This window comes from Enoplosus armatus, chromosome 7 (assembly GCF_043641665.1).
Source record: "Enoplosus armatus isolate fEnoArm2 chromosome 7, fEnoArm2.hap1, whole genome shotgun sequence".
NCBI classification, from domain to species: domain Eukaryota; kingdom Metazoa; phylum Chordata; class Actinopteri; order Centrarchiformes; family Enoplosidae; genus Enoplosus; species Enoplosus armatus.
Genome location: NC_092186.1, coordinates 23041320 through 23067500, shown reverse-complemented (window position 1 = coordinate 23067500; position 26181 = coordinate 23041320). Strand labels below are relative to the sequence as shown.

Genomic DNA, 26181 nt, shown 5'->3' with positions numbered 1-26181 from the left:
GTTCTGTCACTTTTTTAGACGTTTAGAAACTGTAATATTTGTCTAACCAGGAGATCGTTGAACGGTAGCGATGAAACGGTTGCAAAGCCAGATATTCTATATTACTGAGGAGTGTCTTAAGCTGGGCTCAGACTTCAGGAGTTTTTGGGCCGATAATCTAGGGAGAAATCTGGTTTGGGACCTTGGTCGGTACCGACGTTCGGCCCAGATTATCTGGTAATGTGAGGGGTTTACAGAGCCAGACTGAAATATGACGATCCAACTTGTGGATGCACTGCCATTGAATTGGACCCAAGCATTCATGGTTCTCAGAAGATGAATCCCAATGACTTTCACCTGATCACCTGACGTTTTGTCTGGGACCACCATAAGGTCAATTCCACTTTGTCAACTTCATCACCCAAAAAGTAGGTAACTAGTTATCAGTGGAAATCATAATAGCCAAGCATACTAGTGGTACGTGGTACTAGCTGTTCCTATTCCAGCAAGATAAAAGGTCATTAGACTGACTTTGCTAACAGTTAATAATCTTCTTATCTTATATTTATGACTAGTTATCATGGACACTAGTGCACATAGTACAATGAAATGCACGTTTGTCTCTCTCCTTTTCTTCCTGTCTTCTCACTCGCTCCAGAGACCTTCGAGTCGCTCGTGTCCTTCACGTCTAACCTGACCAGCACTCTGTTCGACAGCGCCTACTCTGCTCTGGCGTCCGACTGTCGGCCCCTTGTGTCTCAGCTGTTCGGCAACGTCAAACGCCACCTCTCTGGAGACTCTAATTCCTCACTGGACAGTTCTGTGCGTCGGTTCTACAATGATCTTTTCCCGCTGGTCTACCGCCGCCTGCTGAACCCTGGCATCGGCCACGCGTCACCCCGGTCCTATTCCTCCCCCTCCACCGATCACGACGACTGCCTCCGGATGACGCGGCAGGACGTCAGCCCGTTCGGACCCCATCCCCGCCTCCTGGTCAGCAGCTTGTCCCGTGCGCTCGGGGCGGGCCGAGCACTGAGCCGGCTGCTGAGGCTGGCCGGGGAGGTTGTGAATGCGACCGACAAGGCGACGTTATCCAGAGAGTGTGGGCGAGGTTTAGTGAGGATGCAGTACTGTTCCCACTGCAGAGGGCTGACTCTGATACGGCCCTGTACCGGACTGTGCGTCAACATCATGAGAGGATGTCTGGTAAGTGTTTGAATGTTTGTGCATCTACTGTTTGTATGATGCTAATAAATGCTAATAAAATGCAGTATTGGATTCTGTATACGTCTCATAAGAGGAAGTAAGTGTATGTGTCCATGTTCAAGGAATAGTTTGAAATATGCTAATTCGCTTTCTTGAATGAGAACGTTTATAGAAAGATTGTGTCCATGAAGACTGGAGCTAGTGGCAGGAGGCAGTTAGCTTAGCTTAGCATAACGTTTGGAGGCAGGGGGCATTGGTTATTTAAGAGAGAGAAATGTAAAAACGACAATTTGTGGTTTCACTGGGAGTTGCATGCCGTAAGCAATTTCCCAAAATGTTGGACTATTCCTTTAAAGCCTTTAAACCTCCTGCCACCTCCAAAGTAAGTTATTTTAGATATATCAGCGATGCTTTGCTCCTCATAATTATTTGTAATCTCATTCCAGATTTAGAATTTGGAGATTAGTAAAAGTTCATCTAATGCTATTCTTTTCAGGCCGTGTGTGTGTGTGTGTGTGTGTGTGTGTGTGTATTGTAGCTGATACTGTTTTAGATGCATGGGAGGCCTCAGAGTATTTGTCTCCCTTTGCCTCTGGAGAAGTTTCATGCAGTGTTTCTCTCTGGCAAGAAAAAAAAATGTAGCAATGCTCCCATCTCTCACATTGCTGAATCAGTCATTCACAGCATTTTATCACCAATAAACCATCCCCACATTAAGTTTTAAACTTACAAATAACAAGAGCATTGCCAAGAGAATTGGCAGTGTCCTCCGTGCATCTTACTGGGCCGCTTCGAAATCTGCTGGACAGCCTTAACAGTACCCACAATAGAGAGACTTCTTTACAGCACAAAGCTGGAAGATGGCAGTGTTCATCCCGCTTGAGAGTTTCTTGGAAGCAAAGGAAGTGTGATGGAAACAAACAACTCCCACCATGTTTATCCTCCTCTGTGAAGGGAAGGAAAGAAAAACACACACGCAGCAAAGTCAAGGAGAGGCCGAGGGACAAGCAGGAGCAGCCTCTCTGTGACAGACGGCAACGTGGTTTATGGAAAATGCAGCCTTGGCTATACTGCCATGAGATAGGAACTGCCAGCGACCTCAATCATTGGCTCATTTCCATCCATCCGTTTGTTTTTCTAATTATAACAAGGTGTCACAATCACTTTGTCACTGATAGATTACATTTAAAGTATGACATGTTGCACACCTAAGCCATCTTATGAGAGACATTTAAGATGTAACATTAAAACATGTCCTTGTTCTCTTGCTCCTCTTCTTCTCTCTACATTTGTCACCACTTTCTCCTCCTCCTCCTCCTCCTCCTCCTCCTCCTGTCCGTCCTCTCTTTTCCAGGTGGGTGTATCAGAGCTTGGCGCCCCCTGGGGGAGTTTGGTGGTGCTGCTCCAACGGTTGGCTGCTACTTTAGCAACCAGCAGCAACCACAACAGCATGGAGTTGGCCCTATTAGCGGTCCGAAATCATGTGAATGATGCTATACTGCACGCTCAGCTGCACGGGCCTCGCATTACAGCCACAGTAAGCAGAGGGGGTGATGGGATGGAGGGGAAGACATGTCCACGTGCTTTGCTTTTTACTCTCTATACTTTGAAGTGTTATATAAAATGCATTTTTGGATTCGGGGTATTGATGCCAGTCTACCGAAAAAAAGGTTTGAATACTAAGATAACTGTGCCCCTTGAATGCTCCCCAAGTATAAAACAATCACCCAGTAACAGATTGCTAAACCATCGTTACTCATATGCCCCGATAATAAAGTCATTTGAATTTTGGACACAGAGTGAGGAAGGCCGTGGGTTTTCTTTCAGCCTGGCAGTTGGATCTCCTCTCACAAAAGCCTTGTACCTAGATGGGCTAAAAACAGCCTCATTCTTCAGAGAATCTGGGGTTCCCCTCAGTCTGTGTGTGTGTCTGTGTGTGTGTTTGTGCGCGAGTGTGTATGCGAGTGTGAATGCAAATCCAGTGCCAGACAAAGACTGTGGTTGGCGGGACAACCGATACCCAGAATGCAGCTTGGTTTCGGAGTGATGAGAAAGTTTCTGTGGCTAATCTCTGGACAAACAGACGAACACACAAACACATGCGATCATGCACACACCGTTGGAGGAAGAAATAGAGTAGCCGTCCAACTTTGGGAGAACATTGTGGACTTAGTAGAGTAGATTCCTGAGAGGTAAACAAACACACACAAGCATAATCGCACTGCTAATTGCAGCTAATAAAGGAGATACCACTTCATTGAATATTTGATCAAGTGTCTTATTCATTATGCACATCACCAAAGGCTCACCCCTAACCCCCGTAACAGTGTGTATGTGCTGTGTGCAGCATTTAAAGTTAATAGGTGATTGCAACATGAATTTTAAGACAGCAGCAATATTCGGACTGCGTAGCTTGAATTTCACGGCTGCAAAGACTGAAATGCACATCGGATGTTATCATGGGAACTTGAACGTTTTGTCTCATTGATGGGGTTTATGGGACATGCGGTGTTCATTTTAAGAATGCTTATGAAAATCATCGGAGACCCAGGTAGGAGGATATCTGGAAGGAATAAGTCAAAGAATCAAACTTCGAAGAAGTTGCCTTTGGCTGAGATCAGTAAGTCCTAACCAGGTGTAGATTGTGGAGTTCAGCTAATATGAAAAAACATCATTTATGATGTGGTAAAAAAAATAAATAAATAATAATATATATATATATATATATATATATATATATATATATACATATATTTGTGTTTTGTAGGAAAATACACACACAATAACATGATTACAAATTGTCATTGTACAACAAATTTTGTTAAATAACCAATCCAACATCCAATTTAAAATATCTTCAAAAGGACACATCTGGGACATGATGGGTGGTGACTGAAAAGGTTCCTCTAGATACTCCATGTGCACCCCTTTGCATTCCCCTGAACAGCATCAGCCTCTCCGAAGCACTCCCCTGTAAACGCTTTCTCGTCCTCAGGTGGAGAAGGTGTGCGGATCCCAGGCAGCTGGTCCCGCGATGCCAAGTGCAAATCCCACCGCCTCGCACGTTACAACCTCTGCGAGCCCCGCCACATCAGTAACCTCGCAGAGGTCACCTGTGACCTCGCCTCCCCCAGCGGGTCAGTCTGCTCATCAGCGTCGGCAGCTGCCGTCCCGGAGGTGAGCTGCACGCGTCTGATGAAATGTCTGAGTTCGTGTCAGAGGTCAGAACGTCTGCGGCAAAGTTAGATTTCAGCCGCCGTGGGTGAAGAGACGGAGAGTAGAGGTTCTTCTTAGTCATGGCAGAAGAAAATCCATTCAAACATTGTTTTGTGTGCCTGTGTGCGTCCATGTGTCCCACCAGGTCATTCCGTCTGAAAGGTTCCAGAGGAGACAAGAGTCGCAGCCTGAAAAAACTATCAAGGTAAATTCGTCTCCATGAGTTGCCCTTTGAATAATTAACAAAGTATTATCCATAATCCATAACATTTACTCTGTCCATTCATTAGCCCGTAAAGAAGAGCCAGTGCCAAAAGAAAGTTTTCCCCCTTGACTTAGGATATGTATTTTACAATCATTGAAAACATCTGTAAGAATAATCCAGCGTAGATATTAGACCAATAAAGTGCAACGCAGCCGGCCCCACCAGTAACAGGCCAGTCAGTCAGTGAATGTTTAATTCTCTGAAGCTTCATTTGCATTTGAATAATACAATCTCTTCATCATTTTATGTAATTCCTCCCAAAGGATGTAGCCATTCCCTAAAGGTGAGGCTGAGATCAGACAACTCATTAAATGGTCAGATTTGCATTAGGCGGTCGCTATCAGAGTCTATCAGAAGGCATTTTCGACGAGTCGAAATGAGAACAAACAAAAGCATATGGTGCATTGGTCCAACTCTTAGGAACAGCAACGCAGGCATTCAGCTCTCTCTCTCTCTCTCTCTCTCTCTCTCTCTCTCTCTCTCTCTCTCTCTCTCTCTGCCCCTCTCTCTTTCAGGGAGTTTGAAGGCTCTATCCAGCGGTACCAGTGGTTTTTCTCAGAGCTGCCGGAGATGCTTTGTGAAAGTGAGATGGAGGTTGAGCAGCACACGTGCTGGAGTGGCCAAGACGTCGTAGAGAGGTGTGTGCGGTGCATCATTGGCATTACTTTGTAGCGAAGAATCTTTCCCATGAAGGACATACCAAACACCAAGCATGTGGTACAGTTGCTCTCACACAATTTGTCACATTTCATGTAGCTCCACATTGGACGAATGATGAAAATGCAACTCCACTGGAGAGAATGTAAAAATTTCGTTGATTCATTTGAGGTCCAATTTGCGGGAGCACAAGGCTGAAGCAACGGGAAAAGGTTCACTATTCGAACGCTGCACAACAAACATTTTGTCAGCTGTCAGGCCTGGGTCAGGCTCAGGAGGCCATGTAAAATCCAAAAAGTTGGTGCATAGTTAATTTGTCCCTGGATGACCGGAGTGCTGCTGCTACAGTATTTTAGCATCGCTCTCTGTGCTGCCACATGCCCTGAAGCTGCAGAATACTGCAGCAATGTTATATGTATAGTAGGAGGTGTATTTGTCCCAGTGTACTGTAGCATCCAGTCCCAATTCGGTGGGACAATCCAGTAGGTGTGTGAGAAAGATGAAGAAGTGCCCCTTTTTGGATTTGATGTCACGTTTTTGTTACTTTAGGTGAGCTTGATATCAGTGCGATGCTGAGAAGCTCCCCTTCCACTGGTGGGTTTGCATTTTCTACATTTATCTGAAACGAAACTTCATGAGCATTAAATGCCAGTAACAAGTGATTCTCTCGGGCAGTCATCCATGTCTCGTTTTTAGTCAGAATGATTTTTTTTACATTTAAAAAAAGGAACAAAAGTGTGTGTGTGTGTGTGTGTGTGTGTGTGTGTGTGTGTGCTTGTGTGTGGCTCCTCATAGTTGCTAGGGTGGTGGTGGGGGGAGGTGACGGGGTTGTGAAGGTTAGAGAGTTCGTTTCCAGAGTCTTTCTCATGGTGATTACATTGGCAGCTTAAACTGGTAACAAGACAAATGGACACACACACACACACACACACACACACACACACACACACACACACGTACCGACACACACACACACACACTCACAGGGGCGCACACAAACGCGCTCCAGCACACACATTCCTACACGCACCAACACGCACCCTGCAATACACACAAAATATGGGATGCTTTTGGTCATCTGACATCTCAACACGCACACACACACATACACACACACACACACACACACAGACACACACACGTAACATTCTATCCATCTCAGTAGCGAATCAGTTGCTGTGATGGAGAAGGTTTTCCATCAATGGTCTATCAACCATATGAAACAGGCCATGCAGCCTTGCAAGGACATCCTACACAAACAAACACACACACACACACACACACACACACACACACACTTGGCTTTGTCACCATCAGTGCCACAGTGAAGGCCAGTAAACATCATATTTAATGGCTCTGCCGTTTCTTTGCCTGAGAAAGTGAGACAGGACCCCCTTTATGATATATGGTTCACTTCAAAAGGACCAATTTAGGATTTGAATTATTTCGTCGTATATTAAAAAAAAAAAAACACTCATTACAGCAATACATTTCATGATATAAATGAAAGTATATTATTTTATGTTTAGGAAATGCAGATTAATACACCCTCTATAATGACACAGTTGTTCTAGTTAAACAAATAAATGAACATCTTGTAATGTGGCGGACATGATGGCAAAATATAACAACACACAGTACAATAGCTCTCAACAGGCATCACTTATTTTAAGTATCACTGAGATTACCGGCCCAATCCACCCCAAGCCTACTGTAGTTTTGTCTGTGACAGGTCAGTAAGGTGAGGTTTCCGAGGGGGAGAAGTTTTACTTCGACGAACAGAGGAGATGTTCACACTCCGCCTGTGTTGTTGGAGTCCAGCCAGTCTGTGCCTCTCTGACCTCTTTACATCTTCTTCTCTCTTGCATCCACCCATCCGCCCATTCATTCATTAATTCAGCCGCCCATTCATCTCTCCATCCTTCTATTCAGGCCCCCATTCATCTCCTCCGTCCTCTGACCCACTTCACTTACAAACGTCTGTGTTGGTGAGAGTGTGCGCATGGGAGAAAAAGAGCGACGGGCAGCAGAACGCGCAGAGTGATGGAAAAGTCTGGGAGTGCATGATAAAGGAGAGGAGAGTGGATTTTCAGCTCTCTTCTAGGTTATGAGCTGAATGATGACAATAAAGATGGTTAGGCACTTGTTTAGGACAGGAAGGGTCCAGCATAAGAGAAGGGGTCATTTCCTCCTCAGCCGTTGAAGCAGTTTTTCCTAAGGGCATCTTGAATAGCATCTTTCAGGATGTTTCATCATCAGAATGCACTCACGCTGAAACACGTAATCAAAAGAAAAAAAAAATCTGTAATTTGAAGGTGAAAGAAATAAAATACATCTTACATTTCATGTGAAAACAAGCAGGGAGAAGGTGTACAAAAGAAAGTAGAAAGTAGCTACAATTCACAATCTGTTGACAATATTTACAACATTCAACAACTCCTGGCCAATCCACCATGTCCACCTACACAGGTTGGACAGTACACACAGACCAGAGCACAGTGGGTCAATACGATATGCACAATCAGGTAAAACTGTGGAGCAACCTTTGGAATTGCATCATGTTACAGGTACAGCGCTTTTATTTTGTTAACAAAAGAGCAGGAACATTTTGAATGAAATCATACACAGAAGTAATCCCATACTGGTCCAAAGTCAATAGGACGCCAGTCCACATGCAACACACTACCAATACAATCTACACGTGGAACATCCAAACATCACCATCTTGCTTTTCCATCATGTCATAGACGGAATATCTGTCTGTTCTACATAATGTAAAAAGAAATCTAGATCATACAATGGCATTTAAAGGCACAGCTGTACTGAGCAGCTTCCTATCCGTCCTTTCCCGCTTAATGTCACAGGCCCCCGTCTGTAGCTAATTTACAGCGGCCATTTCTCCCTCTGTGAACGTCTCCGTCTGCCTTAAATCACACGGGGCGGGGGGCAAATGGTACAAATGAAATCCAGGGTGCGTGATTGAGTGTCGATTACATCTCTGAACCTTTGATCGATCGGCCTGTGAAACAAGATAGAATGAACTGATATTGCGTAACAGTGCTGGGATATTCACAACGATGGAAACATGTTCAACGATGTGTGTTTTGCAGGCATTAACACTGACTGAGCTGTGCTCTTTATGTAGCCAGTTAGAGCTGTAATAGCTGATTTACTCCACAAGAGGGAAGCATCTCATCACCATCCTAACTCAAAGAGATTCACTCTGCCCCCACCACTGAAGACCTGCCACACCCGCTGTTTTCATGTATTTTTTTTTAAGGCATTAAAATGTGTTTTACGTCAGCCATTAATGCTTCACAGAGGCAGGGGAATGTTAAAACACAGAGAGAGGATTGGTGGAGAAAGGGATGTGGAGGATAGAGAAAGTGAGACCAAGTGCAAGTTTTCCAACCCTTGGTATAAGAGGTACAGGTTTAAGCCTCAGGTGTCAGTATAGTGCGCGTGCTTGTGTGTGTGTGTGTGTGTGTGTGTGTGATAGAGCTATGTAAACGACTCCACAGGAATGATGCTCAATTTACAATTGCCGTTGTGACTCTTATAATTACACACCTCCCTCAGATCAGATCGCTATCTCAGGTAATTTAATTTTCAGTGTTTTTGTGAGCGTGTGTGTGTGTGTGTGTGTGTGTGTGTATGTTTCCGTGCACGCCACAGATGCTTTAAACGTTTGCTGCAAGGTTGAGACAGAAGAATGGATCTCTGTGTGTGTGTGTGTGTGTGTGTGTGTGTTACCGTTAACAACCATGCAGTAACCGAGGGCAACAGCAGAGCAGCTCTGCCATTACGGTGCCGGTGATTTATGTGTGTCGTTCTCCAGATCTTATTAAGTGTCACTCACGGTCACGCCCCTCTGTGTCGTCTGCTGCACACTTTCTGCAGTATTATCATCTGGTGTCAAAGAGACGGGGAATCCCGACAGTCTGTAACCTGTCCAATAGCTCATTCACAGCGCTGACAGCTTCCAATGCACCCAGCAGCACAGCAGGTAATGGACATGAGGAAGTGCTTCAGGTGTGCAGACGCTGTTGTTGCTGTTGCTGTCTCTTCTTCTCCACTTGAATATGAAGCACAAGCTGTGATTTATCACTGCGACTGATGAAGATTTGTGCATTTGCCAAAGGGTAATTACAGGCAGTTGAACAGAACCTCAGTAACCTTTGCACACAACACTCATGTTTATCAGCCTCACCAAGTGTCATTTATTAGATACCAAACTGATGAGATTGGCTCTGAAGATCTGAGTCCTGTCAACGACGCTGACCATTCACCACATTTCCGCTGAACTTTGATATATTTACTCATTATCATGAATTTAACAATGCTGAATACTGCCACCGCCTCTTCACCCCCCAGCCTCAGTAAATCTGATGTCTGTTAAGCATTAAGTGAGAATGATATCTGTTCAGCTTTCAACAGATGTCGCTGGCAGGGTGTCGTAAGAATGTCTCCCAATACAGCCAACTCTGGGTCTCCGTCCCCCTTTTCAGCTTTTCACTGCTAACTGCTTGAGGCCCTGCAGGCCGACAGCTGATGCGTGAAACAACATGGATCCTTTCTTCCTTTCTTCCTTTCTTCCCTCTATTGCACCAATCATTACGGAGCACAGCCATTAATGATCGTCCTCTCCATTACACCTTGCCTGAGTCATATTCGTGGGAATGGGCTCGTGTGGTCCCTCGACGTTCGCGGCGGGGATTGTAATATCTGTCGTCCAATTTCCAAATTGTCCTACCTGTCACTTATCCTGGAATTGCTAGAGAATTGTTGGAGCACACCACGTCACTCTGCTTTTAGAGTCAATCCTAGCCCCACCTTAGATCTTATTTTAGTTGCAAATGATTTAGACAACAGGGATACTGCCCTGTATATTTATGGATTTATCAAAAGCATTTGGTACAGTTGATTATTGTTGACTTTTACAAAGTGTGTTCTCTTTCGGAGTCAATTGTTTTAGGTCAGTGTGGGACAGCCCGTTCTGAATACTGTCCATTTAAGACAAATACATTGTGAAACACTATTATACTGTGTGCTACAGAGAAATGACCTCTTCAATTCACTGCAAGATACTAATTAACCATGAAGGTACTTAATGCAAATGCAACACAATTCACACTGTACTCAATGTCCATAGGTATATATTACAGTAATTTGTATATCTCCACGACAGGCTTCAATATTGAGAGGGCCACAGAATATAAATAGCTCTGTCTACATCTGTCACAGTGAGAAATGTGCCTCTAAATATCACAGAGAAAGCCTTTGTAAGCTGCTACAAAAACCCTGGCTTTTTGCTCAGAACCAATTTCCCTCTGAGAAGCAGGAAAAGTAGCGTGGAGGTTGCTTTCCTCTTAGTTCCTGGTTGCGGGGTTGTAATCTTGATTAATTACAATACCCACCACTCCATTTTTCATGATTAGGTTGGCGGGTCTTCCTTTTTTGAGAGACATAATAACATTTGGTGTTTATGTGTCTACAAATGCCTTGTATCTTGTATGTATCTTAAAAACGCCAACACTTTCAACCCCTCTGAAAAAATAATGGCCTCACACCTGCCTGGAATGCTTTAACTAATTATGTTAATTATTTTCCGTCTTCTTTCTTCTGTTTGTGAAAGTGTATTTACATGAGTTAGTTCATTTCTTAGTGTGACTGTAAACACCGTGTTGTGGTAAAAGAGCAACTGCTCGGCTGACCTTGTACAAATGAAGGTCAAATCAATTTTGCACTCGTGCACTCATGGCTTCATGGTTACTAATGAAGACACTAGCTTCAATGGAGATGAAAGGAAAAAAACGTGAGTATGCCAGAGTGTTTGTGAGGTGTTGAGGCTCTTGTGTGTGTGGCAGATTCATTGGATGTGTGGTGCTGACACTGATCCCCCCAAATCTTTGCTGGAGTCTGCGGACTCTTGGGATTTCCCCCTGGGGCACAGTCTGTGGTTTTTGATTGGGTTTTTTTATTTTTTATTTTTTTCCCATCCTCCCTCCCCATCCTTCTCTCTCGCCTGTCCCTTTTCCCCCCTCCTCTTTCCTCTCATATTCTGCTCTGCCTATTGCCTTGGATTTTATAAATCAGTGCTGACCCTTTCCTCACATGTGTTAATGCATTCACATGTAGCCCAACATCCTGCTGTTACACAGGATACTCAGTCGCTCTGTCTTGCGCGTTGCTACGTGTAGCGTCATATCCTGTTTTTATCTTGTCTCATCCCACCAGATTTACAGTAAAGCAGAGGTCCGATGGGATGCACGTTATGATCTTTTGCTGTTCACTGGCGCATCTTTGTAATCTGTTTTCATGGTGATAGTGTTTGAACTGTTCCTTTTGTTTATGTAGAAATGCAAAAGAGATCTGTCTTATTAAGTAAGATTAGTGGGTTAGCCAGCTAACTTCAGCTTTAACCCAGGCTTTGTGGATTTATCAGGCTTGCTCACTGTTTTGTGCAGCGTGGCTAACTCTCTCTGGAGCATGCTAAGATAAAAGGATGTGAGAAAATATGGAAATGGCCCACCCACTAACAAACCAACTCACTGCTCCGACTTCCACACAGTGTTCGTTGCAGGGCCAATTATGTACAAATGATAGATGGAAAGGCGACGATATTCAGATTCTTTCACAGTGCTTCCATCAGGGGTTGGTTCAGTGGGTCGTGTCACAAAGTAAATGACAGAATGCAAACACAGCTCCTTGGGGACATACAATGAAAGCACAATACGGCCAGATCACGTACGGTGCATCTGTCTTGACGCTGACGCCATAAATCAAAACCTATGCTGCAGATTCCTACGGTGGGACGTCTGTTAACCATAAATCCAGCTTTTAAAAATGTGAAAAGTAGCTCCCACTAATTCATGTACACAGTGTGTACATGAGTTTAATCCCTTACAATGCAAGTCTTTCTCCAGAAACACTATAACTGTAATAATGCATCTCGTCATAAAACATAACAACAAAACTGGTAGTAATTATTTTCCCCCATACCCACTCTAGGCTACTGAATATGTTGAAAGTGTCAGCATTATAATGTTTAATTTATTTTACTTTCTATTGATTATATTTATTAGGGTTGTGTGCTGTACCCCCCCCCCCCCCGCATCATATTATTTTTGCCTCTCTAATGACCCAATTTCCCCATGAGGATCTGTAGTCTCATCGACTCTTAAATTAAACATGCAGCTCTTGATCTGTTGATGTTGTGTGCTACTGGCTGCATATTTAATGTGAACTTGCTCAAAGCTGGCCCCAGGACATGAACACTTACCAGGAAGTGACCTTTTATCAGGAAAAAAAACAAAAAACGTCTGCATGAAAACACAATCTGTGTGAGAATAAAATAAAGATTTGAGACTCAATCAGTTTAACTTAATTCGAGAGACTTCATGCGTCAGACTAAAGTTTCTGGTGGGATCTGATTCCAGACCAGCAGGGTTAGCATGGCTCCAGAGGCTGGGGTCTTCACCACCACACCATGTCTCGGCATTAGTCAAGTTTTTTTTTTTTTAGATTTGGTTGACATCCACCATGCGTCTCCTCTCTGGTTCCCACAATCCTCTTCCCTTGTTGCCATAGCCAGAGTGTGTTTGTGTTGTCGAGGGCGTGGACTCGGCGGTTACTGAGTTGGTGGCTGATTGTATTAGCTAAGAAAGCTGGTTTGGAACTTGGAGACTTGGAAAAACATGACTCATAAACTGTTGTTTCTTCTCTCTTTTGCTTTTCTCTCACTTCATCATCCTTTTGATCCACCCACTGCAACCCCCCCCCACCCCACCCCCCACCCCCCACACAGACAAAACGATGTGAAACTTATATCCCACCACAGAAAGAAACATCAATGTGCAAGATGATCAAGGATCAAACTCAGCGATGACGTTCATTTGCCACATTCAGGCCACTCTGCCCAATTTGTCATTTAAACGAGTTCAGTACGAAGTTCTTATGTGAACAAATCTGCAGAAGAAGTAGAGAAAGAGCAGTGAGAAGAAGACACCAACCAGGGGACAGCCCCGACACATTCACAGCTGATAACAGGCCAAATTACATTTTGTCTGAAAAGCCCACAGCTTGGAGCCACCTGTGGGGAGGTACAACTTCTGCTCTTTATGGAAGCAAACCAGACTCCCTGTGTAGAGAGTGCTGGGAGAATGGTATTAAGTATAAAGCCTCACCAAATATAAATAAATAACCATATTTAAATGAAGTATTTACAGTATTTAGTCACGATATTTCCCACATGTGGTGCGTTCTCAATCATTTCTTTCACATTTACTTAATCATTGGACAACCTTTTTCTTGATACAATCTCTGTGACAACAAAGCGATTAAAATGAACATTAAGATGAACACCATATCTGAATGTCTCAAGTGACTCCTGTGCTTGATTAAAAGTCTGTTTCTTTGTTTTTTTTTTGCCAGGAGTAAATTCATTTTACAATGTGTGTGTGTGTGTGTGTGTGTGTGTGTGTGTGTCCCTGCACATGAAGTGAATCACTACCCTCTGACTGAACACATTAGTGTAGTGACTGTGGGAAAACTGGGGCAGGAGAGCAACACACACACACACACACACACACATACACACACACACACTCAGAACTGGGACAGAAAGTGATGCATGTCTCTCTCTTGTTCTGTCTTTCTGTTGTAGTTATGCAGGTCGTGTGGTTGGCAGCAGTTTAAAAGCCCAGAGGGAGAACCCAGAGATGACCGCCCGTAATACAGATCCTGTCCTGAAGGGGGCGAAACAGAGGCTGGAGCAGCTAACACAGGTGCACACACACACACACTGAGCTCACCTCACAATAAGAAATAGTGGTAAATGTTGGCACACACCATTCTCACAGTTTCTTATTCTCAACAGACCCTAATAACAATAATAATAATAATAATAATAATTTCACCATGTTTTCAGTGAGATGGGCCATTCCTAATTGTGTGTTCATAGATGTAATAGTTAACTTTTTGCAAGGCTAACGAACTAGAAATATCAACATTGATTGGACGGTCTATTTTCCATCAAGCCATTTTGGTCGTATAGCACTGATATAGATATTCGTGGTCCCCAGATGATGATTCTTGGTTGTTTTGGTCAGAATTTCACCTTGGCCAGCACTGACCAACATGTCTTGAATATCCCTATCTATGTTCGCAATGTCCTGCATATGAGTAGTCTCCCAGAGGATGACTCCCATCAGCCAAAACGTCCCCTTTATACACAGGAAATCTAAGATTTAGTCAGATTTACTTGATTCATTCGTTACCCCCAGAGGACGTTTTTTTATTTTGGACACACGCGCGCGCTTTCTTTCTTTCTTGTGGCGTCATCATCAGGCCAAAATGTCAACTTTACATCAGCATGGACTTTGCAACATACCTCATAATCTTTCAACCTTTGGAGAGTGCCACTTGGCACTATTTTACGCTTATGATCAAAGAATGATACTTCCATTTACTGTTGCTGAAGCAGCGGACAGATTTCTTCGTTGATATCAGTTTTCCTTTCTACTACGCGGTACTGGTTTAGCACAACCCACCATGATAACATCTTCTCAGCCTCTGTTGTAAACCGGTATTTTGGAGATCTTAAGTGTTGATGTAGATAAAGTCAGCGTAGGCACAAGGATCTGTGTGTGATGCCATAACTCTTCCACAGGGCCTAAATATCTTGCGTAGTCACCTTGGCCGTGACACCATGATGTATGACGGTGGTTAGCATTCTGCAGGAATGCTGCTACCTGCCTTTAATGGATGGAATTATTCATATTCATACTTAAATAATGATGCTATTGTTAGTTTGATCTTTGGCTGTTATTACGATAGTGAAATATTAAGTTGAACTTGATATTCGTCACCTCTTGGTGTTTCTTCAAAGTGTGATGTAGGTGTTGCTAAAGCCAGCTGCAGGAGCCTGGGTTTGTGTGTGTGTGTGTGTGTGTGTGTGTGTGTGTGCGTGTGAGAGATGTGTCCTCATCTCTTCATCTCTCAATCATGTGTCATCACCTCATGTGTGAAGCACTCCTTAATCCAATAAACTCAAATGTCAGCACTCTAAAGAGGATGAGGATAATAACATGCAATAATAAATTAATGAATTCAACAATTAAAGTGGATTTATGCAGCACTTTCACAGCTCCGGACGTCATGGTAATATGGTGATATGATTCGCATGGATGCTTCATAAAACCATATAAATATGCTCCGATGAAATGATACATCAAGGTTATTCATAATGATGATTCATTGTTTGTGCCGAGGACCATGTGGCTGTGAGACAGACAGACAGACAGACAGACAGACAGACGCACTGATGGACAGACAAACGGGAAGCCAGACAAGTAAACACACACACAGGCAGAAAGACAAAAACAGACAAGAAGACAACAGAGCAACATAAAGTATGTCAGCCATTAAAGGATAAGGCTGGTCATATTCTGTATTGTTGAATATGTGGCTCATTGATGATTTGTTTTATAGTTTTTGGACAGCGATGGAGGTCTTTGGCACAGAGGAATAAGATATATACACAGGAGGATCAGTTCATTGCTGGTCTTTTCATGGGATTTGTTGATAATGGCAGAGTATCATCACACGTTTAAAGTAATGTTCCTTTTAGCAATAACCATGAAACTGATGAGGACAGAGATTAGATTTCAGAGGGTGTGCGTCAAAGCTGGATTGATTACACTGTGGTGAGGCTACATACGCAGGCCCCCTCCTCAAAAATGAGAACATGTCGAGGATAATATGGCTATGGAGATATACCACATGGGGACTGCAAGAACTGTGTTATGTTTCTGATGCAGGCAGAGATTGTTGAGGGTGAAGACGACATGGAATGAGGTGGGAAAAGGCTCGGTTATCTTCTCATTTTCAATTCAACACACACACACACACACACACGTGGCAAAGGCGTTCACACTGCTGACCTTCTGCTCGCTGGGACCCCCAGCTCACTATCACAGGGAAACAGCGTAAATATGGCGACCACATGGCAATAGTCTGCCCACTGCCGCTGTGGCTTAGTGTCAGTGATATATATATAATGAAAGCACAGGATGGCCCGATCGTGTACGATACATCAGTGTAGTGTCGCTGTGGTGACAGCAACCCGATGGAATCTGACGTTAAACTATAAATCAAAAACCTACACCGGCGGGACTGAGTGCGTAATCATGAGGTCAAGACTGGAAATTGTAGTTTGCCAAGAAAACCTGATAAATTCTATTAAGTGTTGTTGGCGGTTGTAGAATATTCATGGAAAGTCATGGGACGGGACATGCTAAGGTTTATTTTTCTTTTTTTGCTGTTGAGGCTTTTTCTTTGCACCGTCTAATTTTGGTGGTGAGTCCATTAATCATGTTGCATTTACATGGAGGAAATGCCAAGTCAGCTTGCCCCCCCCCCTCTTGCCCCCTCACCATATCCTGTGCACAAACACACACCGCACGCGCACCATGTAATCATTTATTTACTTTCTCAGGCCTATTAATTCTATGGAACTCGTACGTGTCTTGTTAGTTTGATTTAAAGAACGCTGGATCGCTTCTAACATGAGCACATGGATGTGCACACACACACACACACACACACACACACACACTCACACAAGCACCACTATGAGGATGAGACAAGTTAGATCAGTGGTTTTGGGAATATTAAAAGGCCTGAACATGAACCAAAGGGAAAAGTCAAAAATAACACTGCTCATCTGCACTGCAAACCTGTGTGCAGTTTTTCCATCTTTTTGACAAACTGAGAGAATTCAAGTCTGAGCACACAAACAAACCCAGTGTGCAAGTGCACACTGTGAGCCGTTATTGCCATTTGAACAAGCTTAGAGTCACCTCTGGATGTCCACGGCCTGGGCTGCGCTTCTTTCATGCTAGCTGCCGTACTGCTCTCTCTATGGGGGGAAGCCATTTATCTGACGCACACACATTAATGCACGCCATGTATTAATGATTATTCATGCCTGTCATGTGTGCCATTTACACCACTCACACAGCGAGTATGAGAGGAGGAGCAAAATATGAAACAGGGCAAAGACGCATCCTTGGAATTTTAATTCTTTCATCAGTCTTGGAGGCCTGTCTTCCCTTCAGTCTCTTCTTTTCATTCACGGCCCCAATTTTGTATTACATGTTAATTCGGTATTTGCAGCGGTGGGTTGTGTTTCACACAGGCTTTGCCATCTAATAGGATTCTATTTTGTGTAGCCACTCACTCATCCTCGCAATTAAAATTTGTATGTACATGCTCAGCCAATCAGGATCAGCCTAATCAACCCTGTGAGGGCTGCCTCTGTATAGGAAAAGGGCAGTGGTCCCTCTACCCCTCATCCACTTCATTTCTTAAGTGGCAGCAACTCTGCCAAGGATGGCTTCATTAGAAGGCTGTTTCAAATTCTGCTCTTCCTGCTGGTCTCACCCAGTATCCACAGGGATGACATTTATATTGGGTGATAATGCAGCATGCAATTTACATCCATTCAGTGCCAACACAGGAAGTAGGGGGTTTGGCACGTCTGGATTCCTGCTTCACCACTCTTTGCTTTGTTTAAAGTAGTAGACATTATGGGAAATATGCTTATTCACTTTTCTTGTTCAGAGTTAGACGAAAGAGATGGACACCACTTTCATATCTGTCTGTCAAATATGAAGCTACAGCTGGCAGCCAATGAGCTTAGCTTAGCACAAAGACTAAAAACAGTGGGGAAACAGCTAGCCTGGCTCTGTCCAAAGGGGACAAAATACGCCTAGCTCTAAATATCACTTATTAAGACGTTACGTCTCATTTGTTTAATTTGCTCAACAAATTTGTTTCAAAAAATGACAAGTTGTGGTTTTGCGGTGAGTAATGTGCCAGACTATGTCTTGGCTGGGCGCTGTGAAGGAAGAGGATATTTTAGAATAATTTAAGAAACATTGGCATCCAATAACTTTGTCCTTGGATGTAATCTAAAGTTTTGTAAAGCCACTCAATATCAACATTGTCTCTGGCGACATGACCTCAATGACCAGCATAAGGCAGCTCCCATGTGTTTTATGAGGGGTTCATCCTGATTGGCCGTACACGTTTGTACACTGCAAACATACAACCAGTTGTACAATTTGTTTCTGGTAATAAAAAAGTGGCCCAACAGTCATCATCTTTGTTTACTTGTTAAACAAACAATGGTACCTCACCTGTTGACTGTCAGATAGCTGGAATGATAAGTAATGTTATAATTGGTATTTCATCACCCCATTATATTGAAGTAGTCCAGTCCATCTTGTATTTTTGTAGCGTCCAAACAAAATACCAAAAGTCCTCAGCTTAGCCACGAACTGTCGTTTTTTTTCTCTGCCATTTATTGGATGGGACAGACCACTCTGGAGCTGCCACCCTTGAATGATTTTACTTGTAGGCCGATTGGTTTCACTGGAGAGTTTCATTGCCACATGACCCACATTCTGTTTAAATTCTAGCCTTTCCACATGACTAAGAAAAACAGTCCTGGTGGAAACATTGCTGTAATGTATTTCCGTCCTCCCTCAGCCCTCATTTGCAGTCCGATGACATGATGGTGAATCACCACGCAGAGTCTAGTCTGTCTCCATGTCCCTTCGGACATGCTGTCATATAATAACCTTGGTTCCCCTTGTTTCCACTGCTACCCCATGCCTACTTCACAGTGGAGGCCAGATGTCTCTCTTTATGTATTCAACCTGCATCCATCCAGCAGGGACACTCACCCTAAAACATAGGTGATATAGGAGGATATCACTGTTAAAAATACCTTCCACTTTTTGGTTGCTTACTCAAAATATGAAGCATCACGTTTAAATATCATGCATATTTAGTAAATGCAAGTTATAGCCCTGTTTGTTAAGCACACATACAGAGTGTTGAAGCCTTTGTTTGTCTCTGTTTACATGACATATTCTGCTCCACATAACTGCGTTTGTCCTTGTTCCAGACAAACACACACATGTATAGTGCAGTATGATTATGTGTAGGTCTACTGCTGCACATTTTCGGGGGCCGGTGTGTACCACAATACATAGTGACAGCTTATACCACATGTTCTTTTGTTAAATTGATTACATTTGCAAGGCAGAGTTCATCCATCTTTAAATAGAGGAAAAGAAGAATGGAGTTTGGCAGGCAACTTAGGCAGGGAAGCGTTGTTACAACCAGTCTTACCCTGCATGACACTGAAGTTCTAAAAAATGTTTGTAATTATAAAATCCAAGACAGTTGACTCTCAGTTTGGCCTTTGCAGTATTTAATTTGCCGGGCATATTTCACCAGTGTAAGGAAATATAAATCATAACGATAGATGTTACAATCTTGGTGGCATCAGCTCTGCTATATATATAGAAATGTTATCTTACGGGAAAATGAAACACAATGTCAGCACAATATATGTTTTTCCTTTATAATACTGGTGGCTCTTTGCCTTATCTCTGTCCTCAGCTGGAATTCATATATTACCCACCTTGACTCCCTACAATACACATTCATCACACTGTGAACCAATTATGTGTTCCTGTCTCTTGGTATGTGTGAGATCCTAATAACTCTAATTTTGGTGTTTTATAGTTTCTTACTTGGACAAAAAGTTTGTGCTGTTCTTTATGAGTTAATACAATTCTGAGTCAAAATCCCAATATTTGACTTAAAAACTGAGTGGATGTTTTTGATGTTTTTTTCCCCCCATCCATCATTAGTTGAGCTTTAGGAGACGTGAGGTTTTCACCCGGCATCACAATTATGTAACATGCCACAGCATCCGCGCTGTGACTTAGCTGAGCAGTAGAGAATATGGATTCATGCAGAGACAGCGTGACCTCAATTACCCCTCAGTCTGCTCTCTGACCCGTGTGTTTGCGTAGTTTGTCTTGTTCTGTAGTGCTTTTGTACATGTTTTTGTGGCCACTTTGAGCCTTTGGGGGGCCAAATATTGCAGAAAAACATCCCTTTTTTTATTCCATCTTTAGCATTTCTCTTTTACGCTTGCTGTAATGTCACGATCATTCAAGTATTATCAGAGCATGGTATATTGCTGACCTTTGGCCTCATTGATGTTAGCTGTTTATAATGATTTGACATTTGAGATGATTTGTGAGTTGAAGTTTGCGCTCGCTGTGACTCATTCTCAGGTCAGCTAAATGCCTAACACACACACACACACACACACACACACTAAATGCTAACATGCTCACAGTGACATGCCCATGTAATATTTACCACGTTCAACTCTCATCTTCTCATCTCAGTTAAGCCTTTTAGCATGCTAAGATTTGTTAATTGGCACAAAACACAAAGTACAGCTGAGGCTGATGGGAATGTCATTAGTTTTATATCCAATAGCTGTTGAGACATTTTAGTCAAAACCACATGCCAGCCTCATGGCGGCACAAGGAGGAAAAGTCAGGGCATCACTAAAGACTGTGAGAGTCATCCTCTGGTGACCATAAACGTCTGTACAAACTTTCATTTCAATCCATCCAATAGTTCCTGAGATATTTCAGTCTGGACCAAAGTGGTGGCAAAAAAAATGTAAATGTGAGCTTTTGTGTGTGTGTTTTGGAAGTGTGCGTGTGTGTAATGTGTATGGACATTTGTATGTGTGTGCGTTTTGTTCAGGAGCTGTTGGTGGAGCTCGGCTGGGCGAGCAAGACCAGAGGGAAGGTGGAGGAAGAGGAGGGAGGGAGCGCACAGACAGAGGGAGGCAGCGGAGACGACTGTGACGATGAAGATGGCTGTGAAGCATCTGGCGAGGAGAACGGTGAGTCACACACACACACATGCAGACAGGCACACACACACACACGCAGACAGGCATGCATGCAAAAATAGAGGAACAAACATTAGCAAACATACACCCACACATATAAACACTCATGATGCGATGCACACTTGCAGGCTCGTCTTGTGCTTGTGCAAATATAGGGATTGTGATTCATACATAACACATCAGCATATATATATAGCTATATATATATATATATATAGATATATATATTTGATATATATATCATAAATAAAAGACTGCACACACAATTCATTGGCATGGTGGAGGTTTTAAAATGCTGCAGCCTCCACATATCTGGTGCCAGCAGGGAAATGCCCAGAGGGAGGGATAGTACTGAGAGATGAATTCAACTGTCTTCCCCCTCTCTTTCTTTCTCTCCCCCTCTCTCTCTCTATTTTTCCATCTCTCTTTCTGCTGGTCTCAGCAGTTCGTTTCCTCCTTCGGCTGGCATCGAGGATGCACATAACAGCCCAGGTCATCCCAAAAACAGAAGTGCAAAAATAAACTGTAATTATTCATTTATTTCCTGACTTATTCATCGTGCTTATGCTTATACATAATACATGGGTGTCACAGGGAGATCTGGGGACCCCAAGGAGCCTTGAGGCAATCCCACAGAGTGAATGTAGTTAGTGAATGTAGTTAAAATCGGCTATAATTTAAATTGTCGGTGAAACAAGACAAAAAAAAAACCTTTTAGTGTCCAGTGTTTCCTCTGTAGATGCCCGTTCTTACTATGATGTAAGGGGAGGATTAAGCCAAAAGACACGTGGGTTCTTTAATTGAACTACCGTTTTCAATGTGAGAAGTCTGTTTTGGAGCACTGTATAGTCTTGGGATTTTTTTCAGATATAAAGCTCCAAGGGTTGCTAGAAAGTAAAATCCGCTGATCCTGGGGGAGAGGGAAAGGGCCGGCGATGTTGCTCAGTGAAATGGCTTCACCAATCAGCAAAATACAAAACATTAATAAGCACTGAAGCGCCTATATATATAATGATAATCGAAATCATAAGCACCAGCTCTAAAATTGTTAACACAGACTGAAAAGCAGTGTTCGCTGTCTGGTTAAAAGGTGGTTGCACACCTAGCATCACTGATGGGTGTGGTTGGGTGTGGTCAGAAGTGTGCTTGCTGTTGCACCTGTAACCACACCCAGCAGTGACGCCACGGTGTGTGCTGACACACCCTGGAGAACACTTCTACGTCACAGCAGCACGAGATGTTAAAACCACTGGGGGTCAGCAAAAAAACAGGGTTTTCAAGGGGAAAACCCCCCCAAATTATAAAATGCTAATTACAGTTCAGGTCCCTAAATTCATGACATGGGCGTCCTCAATGGCAGCTTCAGCCCCGTACATGACTTCACCTATTTCCAACCGATTCCCGTCCATTTTAAATCAGTGAGGAGCGCACAGACAAAAACGCATAAGACATCTGTTATGTAAACTGAGCAGCATCATCCCACTGTGGCAGTGTGTTCATGTATGACCCCATCACTCGTAGTAAAAAGCTGATTCCGAAAATGGGTTACAACTAGTTTTAGACTCAGCAGAAGGTTAACTCAGATGATTTTACAAGAGTAAACCGGACAAACAGTCCTCATACCGCAGCTCCTCTATACGCCACGGAAAGCTTTACCGTCCATGTCTATCTTTAGCTGGAAAAACACATATGTTGATTAACTGGTCAACATACGAGAAGACCCCGGCCACCTTTGTGCTGACGGAACTTTCCATGACACCCAAGTGGTTTTGTGACTGGAGCTACTGCGGTCGTGTTGGTGATGACCCGGGTCAATTATTTCCTTTCAGGTCAAACCATTAGCGTCATAACAGCGTTTGCTGTTGTGGTGTTTTCCGTTGTTTCTGCTGTTTAGAATGGAAATTGTGCTGAATAGAATACAACAGAAAAGAATAGAGGGCTCATTGTTGGAGGCGTTCTTGCTTCGTGGGATTGATTGTCATAATTTACTGAACTCTTCTGCATCATCACCTTGTTACCCATGGCCAGAGGTCGTGTCGCCCTCATGATCGCAGCACCCTAGTGATGTCATGGGGGGGGGGGGGGTTGTTGGGATCTCCACCCCTGAGGGCAGGATATAAGAGGGTCAAAGGTCATTGCCACATTAATTATCACTGCACTATCCTCGTCATTACTGGCGTCATGAGTGTGCATCCCTACAGTGGCGTAAAGCACGAGTGTAGCTTATTCGTCCTTTGTGATACTGAACTGCAGCTCAGTGGTACCCGACACCCATGGACGCCATGGACTGGTTGTTTGACTGAAAGTGTTTGCAGGCTGGGCTTGTTACTGTTACTGTTCCAACTACCAAGCCAATAAAACCAATAAAAAAGCCTTGAGAGAGAGCTTGAGAGTTTCTCTGGAGCAGGTAGCAGACATAAAAGTCCCAACGCATGTGTTATAATATCCTAAAAATGTCCTAAACGTGCTTAACAATTATCCCAGTCGTCGCCCCTCATCAGACGTCCACAAAAACCTTGTGGCTTTGGCTCGATTGCGAAAACTAACCTCACAAAAAGTACCCAAGCGTCATCTCCGTATCAAAGTTACCAACGTATTTACTAAACTTTCCAAAATAAGACCATTGAGTCAAATGGGGGATTTTTGTGTTTGTGTCTTACAAGAACACTCTTTATTTGTACATTAGGATTATTTTCCAAACGCGCACCACATCATTGTGAATGGAAGACTGTGTTCATGACAAGATAAAGACATTTCTGCCACCTTAAATGTTTGTTTTCTTATACTGCATCACCCCCTCATTCAGCGGCTCAGAAACTATGGTGTTTGTTGGTACATTTGTCATACCCTTTAGACTAACCTTGATGTGTCAGATGTGTGGAGACTCACACCTCCCGTCGGGCCTGAAACTGGCACATTGGCTATTTACAGAGAAAATTGCTGGTTATGATTTACCGAGCTGGTGGCGGCGTGGGGGGGGGGGGCTGTCTCTTAAGCCACAATGAATTCCTGGAGAAAGAATCGCAAAAAGTGACAGAAGGGGGGATTTTCTGCATGCCTCCCCGGCTTGATGGCATCTCTATGCATATAAACAAGCCTCAGAGTGATGCAGTACAAACCAGGCCACACAAATCACAAAGGGTCATGTTTTTTTGGGGGGGAATTATTTGTACTTTTTATGCCTGCATTGGACATTAAATCAGTAGTTCTGAGTTAATGTATGAATGCAATAGCATCAAATGAATAAAAAACTAAAAAGCCTTTGTAAAATGACACAAATAGCGCCAAGGTCAAGCTCTCTGCTTTAACTGCTCATATGTTGAGGCGCCTGCCTTTTCCTTTGCTTTTGATCTGTGAACAAGTGGTTTGCCAAGTGATCTCCCTCACTGGCTGAGATCGGCTTGTTAATGGGACTTTAATCAAACAACAGGCTGCGTGTCTCAGCACGACAGAAATAACTTCTCACTATTTAAATAGCCCACATAAATAAATAAAACACGTGAAGTTTTTTGAGGTTTGATTCCAGCTCCTGGCTGAGATCTCCTGGCTCCCCACCGTCCGCCTCTCATCCTCCACTTCTCCTGTACCTCTTCAGTATTCATCAAAGCCCAAATGTCATGAGAATTCATTACAGGACGGGAAGGATATCTTCCTCATTTTATTCATCCCCGGGCAGCCCAGGGGATAGAGAGGGGAGAGCACACACATGATTGAGCTTTAAGTTCTCTCCCTCTCTATCCCTGGGCTGCCGGGGATGAATAAAATGAGGAAGATATTCCTTCCCGTCCTGTAATGAATTCTCATGACATTTGGGCTTTGATGAATACTGAAGAGGTACAGGAGAAGTGGAGGATGAGAGGCGGAGGTGGGGAGCCAGGAGATCTCAGCCAGGAGCTGGAATCAAACCTCAAAAAACTTCACGTGTTTTATTTATTTATGTGGGCTATTTAATAGTGAGAAGTTATTTCTGTCGTGCTGAGACACGCAGCCTGTTGTTTGATTAAAGTCCATTTACAAGCCGATCTCAGCCAGTGAGGGAGAATCACTTGGCAAACATTGTTCACAGATCAAAAGCAAAGGAAAAAGGCAGGCGCCTCAACATATGAGCAGTTAAAAGCAGAGAGCTTGACTTGGCGCTATTTGTGTCATTTTACAAAGGCTTTTTAGTTTTTTGTTTTTTTGACAGTGAAGTCCAGCCAGAAAAGCTGATACTTTAGTTCTTTCTCACATGACTGACTTAAAAACGTGGGAGACCAGAGACATAACGACAGATTTAACCATTTTTTAAAAATATTTTAATTGTAAGAACACACACACACACACACACAAACAAACCAGACGACTCAGTCGCAGGGCCACACATTTGGCGTTCATACCAAACGATTTCAGAGTGGCGATTCCAGTGACTTGGGATCTCACAGAAACGCGTGCGATCAAAGGTGACTTCAGAAAAAAATAGAGCCCACACACGAGCATTTCCTTCAACCCCCGCCTCCCGACCGCTCGGCCTCTGATGCACGTTCATCATGCCTGGGGAAAAATAACTCTGGATCCGGCAATCAGTGAATTTTACAACTTTTAGGGCATAATGATTAAAATAAGTGTTGATAAGTTGATGCACCTCACAAAATATCTGCTGATTTACAGACGTCTCTTTCACAATGTACGTCTATGGGAGAAAATATTTTTGTCGGCCGGTGTGCATCACGTGGCGGACCCGGAAGTTGTGACGCGGTTCGGCCGCTATGTCAAATTGGCTTCAGAGCCCGGCGCACTGCCTGGGGTTTGGGTGTTCTACAAATGATTGTACGCGCCCCGGGTTAGCTCGCTCTCATTGGCCGTTGCAGGTTTCTTTCAAGTCGTGAGTATCAAACATGTGATATGATATTAGGGATGCGAAATCGCGGAGACTCCGATCCAGTCGGTAACATTAAGATTGTGCCTGTAAACCCCTCGCACTGCAGGATCGCTTGGGCGGACAATATGGTCAGACCAGCCTTGAATCAGGAACACCCCCCTGAAGTGAATGAATTAAATGCTAATTCATGCTAAAGTTGCT

At 43.5% G+C, this 26181-nt stretch overlaps 1 protein-coding gene across 1 annotated transcript in view; it reads left to right on the top strand.

Annotated features, from left to right (window-relative positions):
• The window catches only part of LOC139288194 (glypican-5-like), a 42974-nt gene that overhangs the window by 6570 nt on the left and 10223 nt on the right, over positions 1-26181 (top strand). Inside the window, exons 3-9 of the mRNA XM_070909461.1 lie at positions 638-1185; positions 2540-2722; positions 4181-4362; positions 4547-4606; positions 5182-5304; positions 13989-14109; positions 20972-21113. Of these exons, the coding sequence (XP_070765562.1) occupies positions 638-1185; positions 2540-2722; positions 4181-4362; positions 4547-4606; positions 5182-5304; positions 13989-14109; positions 20972-21113 (1359 nt within the window). The remainder of the gene's footprint in view (positions 1-637; positions 1186-2539; positions 2723-4180; positions 4363-4546; positions 4607-5181; positions 5305-13988; positions 14110-20971; positions 21114-26181) is intronic.